The sequence below is a fragment of the Canis lupus genome, chromosome 8, assembly GCF_048164855.1.
Source record: "Canis lupus baileyi chromosome 8, mCanLup2.hap1, whole genome shotgun sequence".
Classification (NCBI taxonomy): Eukaryota; Metazoa; Chordata; class Mammalia; order Carnivora; family Canidae; genus Canis; species Canis lupus.
In genome coordinates this window covers 67,172,148-67,183,852 of record NC_132845.1, presented here as the reverse complement: position 1 = coordinate 67,183,852, position 11,705 = coordinate 67,172,148, and the positions used below count along the sequence as shown (strand labels likewise).

Here is an 11,705-nt window from a genome sequence, read left to right as displayed (position 1 = left end):
GCCCCTCTGTACACACATCACAGGCAGCAGCCCTGAGGTGGGGAAACCAAGCCAAAGGGACCAGATTCCTGGGCATGTTTCACCCTGTCAGTCAGGACCCGCCTTCCTTGTCACCATCACAGAAGACCCCGAAGTTATGAGCTGAGACTGCTCTCAGGCGTCACCAGAAAGCCACCCTGAAGCCTGGCCTGTGCTGGCCCCAAGGCTCAGTCCCTGAGGGGCTGAGGGAACACCTCACAGAAACAAGCATTTCCACACACATAAGAGGCGACACATCCTTTTATAAAATATTTATTCTAAAAAAAAAAAAATCACACTGTACAAATTTTAGAACATTCTCAATGCTCATATTTATAAAAATGTGAACATTAACAGACTGGAGTGAATGGACAAACCTTTGTTGCTGTTTCTTTTTAAATTATGAAGGAAAAAAGTGTTTTTCCAGGTACAATGATAGTAAATGTCTAGAAGGTGCCCAAGAAACCAGCCGATGAAAAGCGTAAGATTCACCTGCCAGCTCCCAGAGCTCGTGTGCTCCCAATGGAATCTGAATCCAAACGTGTAGGAATGGTGTTCCCACAGGGCAGAGGGGGCCTTGCTGACCCACATCAGCCACTTAGTGAGATCCCACAGCCGCGGACATACAGCATCAAAGTTTGTGCTCAGAGAAAAACCAGCACGATTTGTTCATAATTTCCTGTTTCTCTAACAGAGTAGGTTTTCTGTACAATTGTTACAAAGGTCTGTACAAAAGCGCAAAGCTCCTGTGAGGTGTTACTTCAGAGTTAAAAACGGACAGAACTGTCTTCTACAGTCCAATCTGTACATTCACACCGAGGAACACAGTAAAAAATAATTCACAAAGACATCCCCAACTGGGGAATCCTGGTTTCGTAAAAGGAATTGTAAATTTCAGACGTTTTCACCCTGTCCTTGCTAATGGCCTGGCCCCTGTTCCAGGTGGGGCAGCTCTCCCAAAACTGTTTCCCCTTTGTCGCACACATGCTATTGGGGGTGACCACAGCCCAGTGACGCTGCAGGCTGCAGTGAGTGCAGCAGACAGGTGGGAAGAGCTAAACAGCCAGTGGGCATGGAGCCCAGAGGTGCTTCACGTTCTGGGGTGGCGGAAGCAGGCAAGCTCACAGCCATGGGTGCCAGGCAGGGTCCATGCGGCACAGGTTGTCCAGGCTGTTGGCGGCGGCCACCAGGGTGTTCACTTTGCTCTCCCCACCTTCAAACTGGGCCAAGTTGTGCAGGCGGGTCATGATGGCAGTCACTGCTTTCTGCACCAGGGAGACCAGCTGCTGGCTGTCCATGTTCTCAGGCTGCCCGGCGGCAGAGAGGGGAGAGGAGGTATCTTCCTGTGTTTTTTTGTGCCAAGCGATGATCTCATCCCGAAGCACCGTTTTCAAGATGCCATCCACCTGCATGGAGAAGGAAAAGGTGCTGGGTTAACCAGGAGCAACCTGGAGGGGCAACTTCCTAACGAGGTGGGGCCCAACAATGGTGAGCCATAGCACCCAGGGCTGGGGCGGATGCCTCGTCGATGCACCAGGGAAGGCATCTGGGGTCAAGCACTGGCCAAAGGCAAAGCATTCTGCTCTGAGTCAGGGCACATGTATCCAATGGCACCTGTTGCTGTCACACTGCTTCCTGGTGCCAGTTGTCTGTTTCACCCCACACATCTGAGTACCTGTTGAGGGCCTGTTCTGGCACTGCAGCCAAGAGCGAACAAAGCAGAAACACCAACAGCCCTTGCCCTTATGGGGCTTTGGTCCTAACAGAGAAATGCCTGACATGCCCTTGATGAAGGGCATGGTGCAGAAAACAGCAAGTGAGGCAGGCTCAGAGGGGGTTCTCAGGGAAGCTGGTGACAAGGTCACATTTGGGCTAAAACAGGAAGGAATCACAAGGACACATGGTATGTGGGTGTCATACGGTATGGGTCTCAGGCCAAGGAAAGCCACCCCAGGCCTCTTTGCGGACACAGTACAGACTCTGGGTTCTAGCCCCAGCTCCAATACTCTTTGTCTGGGTGACCTTGGGAGAGTTACTTAGCCCCCCGTACCTTAGTTTCTCCATATACAGGGCATAACAATAGAGCCTCCCAAATGTGTTTTTAGAAGAGATTCCCATACAAAATGGTCTACATTTTAGTGAATTAGGCATTCTTTACATTTAGGCTGTTAAGAAATCTGGTCCAGAGTTTGGAGAAAACCCACTTCCTTCCCAACTACACTGCACTGTCTATACAAAGAGCAATGCACGGCGTTACTCCAAGCTCTAACAGGCCTCTGAAATATGGAGAGCCTCCTTCATTCTTTAAAGTTTTCAAATAAATGCCATTCTAAGGCTGCCTGATGATTGTTTCCAGAAGTATAACATTCCTATCTCTGTGAGAACGTTCTATTTAAAGCCTTACACCCCAAATAAGTGACCGTGAACTTGCTGCATCAGAGCACAGACTGCTCACTCACAGAGAAATCTCAAGGCTATTTTTACTCATGTTCATACTCATGCTTTCCTCAGAAAGCACTCCACAGAGGGACACGTGCAACTGAGCACTGAAGAGCACAAGAAATATGTAATGTAAAGTCTGTGTTCACAGTTAAGCATTTAGCTAATAATTTTAAAACTGTTCTGACCATTTTTGGAAAGCAACTGGTATGTGAAGGCCTCTCAAGACACAAACTGCTTGTCTGTGGGTAAAAAAGAAAAAAAAAAGAAAAAGGTACAAGTCGTCTCTTAAGTTAAAAGAAAAATAACTTGGTTTAGTCCCCAGTTGTGAGGAGAGATTACTCTAGTGGTGAAGACAGGCTCGGAGTCAGTGTGAAATGGATTTGAATCCCGGTCTGCCCTCCTTCCCTGTATCACTGCCCGAAGAAGGCAGAGGTGGCCACCTTGTCACCATGACAGAGTTGTCCCACAGCTTCCTGTGGCCAAGGGCATCCATCTCATCTTCCACTGTTGGGACCTCAGGGTGTGCCTTACACGTCACTGTAACCACAGTGCTAGTAAGAAAGGTGCTATCCTGCAGACAATACTTCCACCTCTTTTTTTTTTTTTTTTAAGATTTTATTTTTAAGTAATTTCTACATCCAGTGTGTGGCTCGAACTCACCACCTGGAGATGAAGGGTCATGTGGCTCTACTGACTGAACCAGCCAGGTGCCACTCTTCTGCCCTTTTATAGCCGAAAGATTTACATAAAAGCAAAATGGAAAGCAGCTACAAAACCAAGTAAACAAACCCGATGAGCAACAGTAATAGTTGGGAAAATGGTCCAACAGAGGCTTCCAATTCCTTTTTGTAAAGCAGCTTCAACATCCTAAATGCGTTAGCAAAAATTTCAAAATGCTTTTTCCCAAATGAAGAAATTTGAATTGTTCAGCAACAAGTAGCTCTCTCTCTCCTTACTAGCAGACCAGCAGCCCGCGAGGCCGCGCAGTGTCTAAGTAACACTGTGTGTGCTGCGCAGTCATTGTGGCCTACCTTGAAGTTGGGCTGGGCAAAGCACCGGGCGACGGCGATCATGGAGGCTGTCAACGGGCCGGAGACGCCAATAGTGGTCAGAAATTCAGAAATGTTGGGTGTGAGGCGGAAAGGGACAGGACGGTTGGCATCTAAGTCTCCAGTTGCATCATTTATATCAAACCGAAAGTAGGCCACATTCAGTTTGCCGGTGTCCTAAACATGAGGAGATGTTCTCAGAACTTAACCAGCACAATGCAGAAGTCTGAAGGAGAGGCTTTGCCTGTTCACACCAAATTACCTGAGCAATCTGTAACATCTCGGGGTTGAGTCTATTTAAATGCAAGACGAATTCTGCAAAGCCAATCAGGGCAAGTTGGATGGTGAACATCTTCCGGAACGTCCAGTAGTCTGTGGCATTGGGGAACGTATGCAGAGCCCACTCTTTTAGCATGCTGCGTGGCACCATGTTACTCTGAACTTCTTTGAGGATGTCTCTAAGGACCTGAAATGATATATCACTCCACGATAGCTTCCTTTTAATTCACTTGTTTTCTTCTTTTCAAAGGAAAATTTTCCCTTTAGGGCTCACGTTTTTTTGTTTTGTTTTCTTAAAGATTTTATTTATTTATTCATGAGAGACCAGAGAGAGAGAGAGAGGCAGAGACACAGGCAGAGGGACAAGCAGGCTCCATGCAGAGAACCCAATGTGGGACTCGATCCCGGGACTCCAGGATCACACCCTGAGCTGAAGGCAGATGCTCAACCACTGAGCCACCCAGGCCATCCCCAGGGCTCATGTTGTATGCTTTAAGGAAGGACAGAGCCATCCGAATAAGAGCCTTAGCTGCATGATAGTGATATTTGTCTTACCAAGAATTTACATAAATCCAAATACCATAATTTGTTAACTACAAAATATACTAGACCAGTTAACAAAAAGAACTGGATACCAACTCTTCTTAGCTAAGACTATTAAAAACAACAGTTTTATAAACTGAAGGAGCTAGTTTCTCACAGCAGATATATTACATAACACTTTTACACAATTCTGTGCTAGGAGACTTGTAAACCTATTTCAAACACTGTAAACTCAGAGACAGTCTCAATAAAAAGTTTACAGAGTTAATTTAGTTCTTGTTAGACCAAATGATAAAGGCACAAGATCTATTCTTGCTTAAGTCCTACCCATGGGCTCTGAGTAGCCAGTAGAATGCAGGCCCTAAGCAACCAAGAACCACATAGACCGTCAAGAACAGTAGTACAAATTATAAAAATAAACTTTAAAAAATTTTATATGAACTTTGGAAATTTTTAAATTCTGGAAATTAAAGGCTTACAACAATCTGAATAGCTTTTACTCAAGAAAAAAAGCTGAATTTTAGTGACAGTGTGCTCTGTAGCAGTTTAATTATACTATTCCCATCCCTTTTAACCCACCTCCACAATGGCCTTGAAAACCAACAGCTTTGCAATCATGGCAGCTATATGGAAACCAGCAGCCTAACAGCCACTGGAATGAGTGAATGGGTTCAGTGAGCCCCGCCCCCCCAAGCCTCATCTCCAGAGAATTATCACTAGTCATCTTATCTAAGAGCTTCTTGAAAAAGTCCCATTCATTGGGCTTGTCTCTGAACTCAGAATTCAGTCAGTGAGGAGCATCCTACTTCAACTGAAGGGCATTTGCTGAAAGCCATCAGTGACAACCATTTAATGCTGCAGATGCCTGAGGCAGTGATATCAGCTAGAGCACAAAAGATAACAGCAAACAAAAGGAAGAACTAGGGAATGAGATGACCACAAGAGGCTTGGAAAAGCTTTAATATATTCCTAAGAATCTGGAAGACCACTTGTATGCTCATGAGAAAGCCTCAGAAGGCCCTCAGAAAGCCCCATGCTCTCACATCTGGTTGACCCTGAGATTCTATAAACAGGAAGGCAGAGTTGGGCATGTTGAAGACACCCCCTCCCCATACACACACACAGCCCTTAAAAAGGGGAAAGATTTATTGCTTCAAGGCATTTAAGAAATCTCTTCCAAATCACTAGCTAGCTGAACAGAGATTTCAATGGCTGCATATGACAAAAACATACTTTACAAATTAGTCCAGGAAAGTTACTAAGCAAACCGCAGCAATAACAACAAGCCTTGGGGAAAAGGATCTGATTTCTAGGGTTGCCACGTATAATTAAAAATATTCAGTTTTCAACAAAAAATCATGAGAAAAGGAACAGGAAAACATAGCCAATATACAGGAAATAAAGTGAAGTCACTTGCATCCAGAACATACAAAGAATTCTTAGAATCAGTAACAGAAAAACAAGTCATATAATTTAAAAATGAGCAAAGGACTTGAATGATAGTTCTCCAAAGAAAATATGTAAACAGCCAGTTAGCATATGAAAAACTGCTCAATATCACTTGTTATCACCCAAAATGAATGGACTATAACCAAAAATAATAATAACTATTGGCAAGAATACAGAGAAAAGAGAACCTTTATACACTGCAATCACCTGGGAAAGAGTTTGGCAGTTCATGTAATGTTAAACATAAAACTTACCATGTGACCCATCAATTCTACTCCTAGGTATATGTTGAAGAGAAATAAAAACATACACCCATACAGAAACATATACATGAATGTTTACAGTCATTGGCACTGGTCATAAGTCAAAAAGTATAAATAATCCAAAAGTCCAACAACTGACAAACAGATAAATTAAATGTGGTACAGTCACACAAAGGAATATTGTTAAGCAATAAAAAAGGAACAAACTACTGATACATGCTACAAAATGGATAAACGACAAAAACGTTACGCTAAATGAAAGCTAGCCACAAAAGAGCACATGGTATGATTCTTTTCATATAACGAATAAGCATATTCGGAAGGCTGGAAGATTCATGTTTGCCAATGTCGGGGGCGCAGAGAGGAAAAGGGTATGAAGCTTCTTTTTGGGGTGAAGTGTCTTATTTAACTTTTTTTAAAGTAAGCTCCATGTCCAATGTGGGGCTTGAACTCATGACCCTGGGATCAAGAGTTGCATGCTCTACTGACTGAGCCAGTCAGGTGCCCCTGGGGTGATGGAATGTTTTATAGACAGTGGTGATGACTGCATAGCTCTGTGAATATGCTGAAAACACTGAACTGTACATGTTATTTTATTGTATTCTGGGGGAAGGGGTGGAGAAGGAGAGAGAGAATCTTAAACAGGCTGAATGCCCAGCATGGAGCTCAATGTAAGGCTTGATCTCTCAACTCTAAGATCATGACCTGAGCTGAAATCAAGAGTTGGATGCTTAACTAAATGAGCCAATTCAGAGTACCTCTGAATTGTATATTTATTTTTTAAAGGAATTTTGGTAGTTTTTATGTTTTTTTTTTTAAAGATATTATTTATTTATTCATGAGAGAGAGAGAGGCAGAGACACAGGCAGAGGGAGAAGCAGGCTCCTCACAGGGAGCCCAATGTGAGACTCAATCCTGGGACCCTGGAATCATGTCCTGAGACGAAGGCAGACACTCAAACATTGAGCCACCCACGCATCCTTGAATTGTACGTTTTAAAGGGTGAATTTTCTGCCAAGTAAATGATATCTCAATAAAGGTATTTTAAAAAGCGAAGGATGAAGAAACAGAGTTATTTAGCAAGAAAACAAGCTAGGGTGCAAAGAGTAAGAAAACGCTATGACACTAAACGGTTATGTACTGTTGTCAGCATCTTTAGCTGGCCCAGCAGGTCCCCATGTGGTCTCTAAACATGGCCAACCATTACCTTCATTAGTCACACAGCTAATTATAAAACACTAAGACATCTTCACACAAGCAAATATTTGCACATGGAAATCATCAATTTCTACACTGTTAAAGGCAAATGTAGCCTTCAGAATATAATCCATTCATCTCCCACAAACCCTCAGAATGGTCCTTGGTCCACAGAGTGACCAGGCAGTGGCCTGTGGCCTGATGAAACCCTGATACCAGTTCCCAAGGCAGGCTACAAGCTGTGTCTACAGAGGCGAATCAGAGCAGAGGAAGGATTCCACTCAGTTTGCTTGCACAAGGGTAGGAGGCTGCACCAGACCTCAAGGCCTGGACTGTCTCAGGCCCTGCCTGCCCTGAGCACTGCCTAGGTGGGTGAGGTGAGTACCCTGTGGGCTCCATCTTGCTAAAAACACAAAGTCTCCCAGGTTCCAGACTAACTGAAATACTTACATGAGGATCTCCCAGTGTTTTATAAAGGACTGTGACTAATGAAGGTAATGGTCCAGCTTAGAGACCATGTGGGGTCCTGCTGGGCAGCCAGACCTGGAAGGATGGAGGCCAGGTGACAGCTTCCAGCTCCATGCTATCTCTCCCAGAAACTATGAAGCCCTCTCAGGAGGCACAGGAAGGAACACAGTGGTGTCTGGGGAGCAGGCCAAGAAAGCTGCCTCTTGGTGACCCACACAATCCCATACAAAATCTCCTCATTCAGACTCCACACCTCTCCTACTTTCTACCAAGGTAGGAATCTGCAGGCAGAGAGAGCCCTTCGTCCACCCGATGACCCTAGAGCAGTCCAGGCCTGTGGTAGGCATTGTGCTCCCAAGACAACCGAAACACAGCTGGGCCTGACATGTTTCAGAACTCGCCAATTTTTATATTTTAGAAAGTTTCCACAGTACAGAAACTATATGTTACCTAATACCCCAGCAGCAAACGAGATGAAGGTGATTATTAAGTGGATAAATAGCCTAATGATCCTTAGATTAAGTTTGGCTGCCAAATGAGTTTGCCATTAAGTTATTGTGCAGCAAAAGTCACTTCATTAGGGTCCATGGTCACCTAATTTCTACTACCTCACAAGTCCAAGGAGGCAACAAGGTACCTCTCAGCTGCCCACTACTTCTCTAAGCACACATGTCATGGCAGCACTGCCGCAGAAAGTAGCTGCATGTGAGGCTGCAGGCAGCAGCTCCCACTCCTGACCATCCTGATTTGGTACCTGGTGGCTGGCTTGGGTCCCTCGCGCCTGCACCGTGGCCAGTCTGTCATAGTACCGGGATATGGGGTTGTCATGCTCGATGCCCTTCTTGGCACAGCGCTGCTTGTAGATCTCCACGAGGGAAAGAGAAGAGGGGTTGTCCTCCACAAGGCGCATCTGTGGGGACACTGCCACCACTCGTGGAACTGAGGAGAAAGGAGAAGGAAATTGGGCAGACTGAGAGAATACACCGGGTAGTGCTTGACTCTAACCTCCGGGGACGTCCTGGGAGCAGCTCACTCAGCCCTTCATGAGCAAAGGAAGGGGGTAAAGTTGAAAGTCACACACCATGCGCTAACTTGGCATATAGCAAGAAGGCCCATGTCTCCTGGGTGACGGAGCCCGAGCTGCCATCATTTGTGATTAAGACACATGTGAACAGAAACACTTTAGAAAGAAATCTTTAAAAATAAAAGTTAGAGATTCTGCCAACGTCCTCCATCAGGGTTCTATCAGGAGAGTTCAATCTTCCCGCTCACTCCAAGGTAGCCCATCCAGTGTGGTTACGTTAACTTGTCTCCAGGTGTCGGGATGGCTGGCCCCACCTTCGGGAAATTAGGAAAACACTCCAGTCATTTTCTGTGTTCTGTGGTTCAGCTATGGAAAGCTCCCAGAACGAAATCTGATCACTCCACTCAGTAACTTTGTGGAGCTGTATTGAGAGTGAGGCACATGTGGCACCTGGATGACCACTCTTGCACTGGAGACATAGTTGATGAAGCAATTCGCCTCACATGATGATGATCTCCAACAGGACTGCACTCAACCAGAAAGTGCCGGGTGTGCCAGCCCTGGAGCCAGACAGCCTGCACTCACATCCCAAGTCTGTTTTCCCAGTGATGTGACTTGAGAACTGTCACTGGACTTCTACGAACTTCAGTTTTTTCATCCATAAATGAGAGTACAGTACGTACCCCAAAATGTTGTTGGCAAATTATACATTAAAAATACTAGATCAAGATACTACTACAAAGACTTTTTTTTTTTTTTTAAGTAAGCTCTGTGCCCAATGTGGGGCTTGAATTCAAGACTCTTGAGATTGAGAGTTACATGCTCTACCGACTGAGCCAGCCAGGTACCCCTTAAGACATTTCAAGCCAAAATTCCCAAAAGATAGCAAGAAGGTAACAAAATCAAGCTTGTCCACAGGGGGACATAGCAGCAAGCTACATTGATGTTGCTTAGTGAGCAAGTGGAAGCTCTGACCTGGTGTCTGCACCAGCCAGTCCCTAGGCCACTATGACCATCTGCACCCACATTTGGTGTCAGTGTGGTACACACACACACACACACACACACACACACACACACATTTCTGACTTCTACTGAACCCAGAATGAATTTCGCCTAATGTCAGTTAAAGCACAACTACTGGCTTGCTGCCATGGCTTCAAACCATAAATTCCACAGTGACTCTAGGGCATATATGTGAACTGTTGTATGATGCTGACAAAGAGTTTGTTTCTTTGGAAAAAACAAAGAACCATCTATTACCCCAGACATGATCAACACTATAGATCACATTATACACATGTTAACATGCAAACGGTTTTCTATAGATTTGTTTTTTCGATCTACTTATTTTCAGGATATTGAACTTAAGGGTAAAAGATTTTAGGTCAAAATGGGCTGGATTCTTAGTGGTCAGAAGAAAGTTCCACACGGGACTAGATAATATGCATTGCAATGGGCTCCTAATCTTGGAGACTAGATGCTAAAATGTTTTTACAATGGTTCTCTACTCTGAATAGGATTATAGGCAGCTCACCTCTGCCCTTATTAGACAGAAATGGATCATCCACAAATCACACATAAGTTGACATGGAAAGATCTTACTCAGAGGAGGCTGGTTGCCATGTGACCAATATTTCTACAGCCTTCACAGGGCTTCTCGACCCTCCTCATGCTGTATTTCCTGCCGGGAAGGTGGGTGCCGGCAGTGGCCACACAGTGCAGCATGAACTCCAGAAGTCATCCAGAGAGCTCACTTAAACATGCTCATGACATGCTGCTAACACGCTCACAATATGCCCTGTACTCAGCCAATGTTTCACCAGAGCATGGATGGACTCCCGGGCAAGGAGCAAAAGCAGTGTGCCCAGACACGGCACCCACTTATCTAAACAAGTACTCATCAAAGCACTCATCTTGTAGTGAGGAGCCGAAAGGCTAGGGAGTGACTTCTTGTTGGAGCAGGGCCCTCATTCCAGAATTCTCCCTCCTTGGTGTGCTTCAGGGCACTCTCAGTTCCCAAGAGACAGCATGTGAAAACCCACAAAGGCTAGCGGGATCAGCCATGTACCCCCAAAGTGCACCTCTCATACCTGTGAAAAATAAGTGTCTCTTTGTGGTTTCTTTCCTCTTCTCCAAACAGGGGTTTAGCAGGCGGAGCAGCTGTAGCACACGCTCCTCTCGCCGGGACTCTGTCAGGCAGGCGTCGTTCATGACGAGGTATGGGTAAATCTTGCCGTTGTGTCCGCGGATGTACAGTCTCCGGGCTGCGGTGTTGTGCTTCTGCACGATCTCCACCCTGGGCATAAACCTACCCAAGCAAGCACACAATGAAATACTAGCTCCCCAAGGCCTCAATTTCCAATCCTTTTCTTTGAGAAGAAAACAGAACTTTTAAGAATGGCATCTGGAATTGTGGTGACAACACAGACTACTGCAAGTCCAGGCGTCACTTTGACAAGGTATAAATGGTGTGACATTATTTTACAATGTGGGGGAAGACACCCTGGCAGAGGAAAAACACAAGGTGGAAGAGAAGATGATGCTGTAGCTTTAAAACCATCAGGCCATAGGGTCCTGCCTCAGGAGCTGATTTGGTGCTGAGCCCCTCAAGCCACAGAGCCAGTGGGGGGCAGGAGGCAGAGTCTGAATGTCAGGAGCAGGATAATCAGGCACAGAGCCCGCCGGGGAGCAGGTGCCCCAGGAGCGAGTGTGAAGACTACACACCCTCGCCTTTACCTCCCTGCCATGGGCCTTGGCCGCCAACAGAAATCAGGGAGCAGGGAGGGCTGGCCCGAAGAGGAGTCACATCCGGACGACTGGGAAACCCATTTCTGGATGCGTGAAAAAGCAGACTTCTGGTTATGACCATTTGTTACAGTACTTCTGGCATTTACAATAAGATACAACATATGCTCTAGTACATATTACAATTGTCCAATTCTGTTTTGAATATTGAGCTTTAAGAGTTTT

The 11,705-nt window shown here is 45.4% G+C and overlaps 1 protein-coding gene across 17 annotated transcripts in view; it reads right to left on the bottom strand.

Moving 5' to 3' along the window:
- Window positions 1–275: 275 nt before the first annotated feature.
- The window catches only part of TRRAP (transformation/transcription domain associated protein), a 115,551-nt gene continuing 104,121 nt past the window's right edge, over window positions 276–11,705 (bottom strand). For all 17 annotated transcript variants that reach the window (XM_072837005.1, XM_072837003.1, XM_072837012.1 and 14 more), the window contains 5 exons: window positions 10,826–11,043; window positions 8,463–8,647; window positions 3,772–3,975; window positions 3,492–3,686; window positions 276–1,424 (listed from right to left, as the gene is read on the bottom strand). In XM_072837005.1, the coding sequence (XP_072693106.1) occupies window positions 1,140–1,424; window positions 3,492–3,686; window positions 3,772–3,975; window positions 8,463–8,647; window positions 10,826–11,043 (1,087 nt within the window). In that variant the 3' untranslated portion in view covers window positions 276–1,139. The remainder of the gene's footprint in view (window positions 1,425–3,491; window positions 3,687–3,771; window positions 3,976–8,462; window positions 8,648–10,825; window positions 11,044–11,705) is intronic.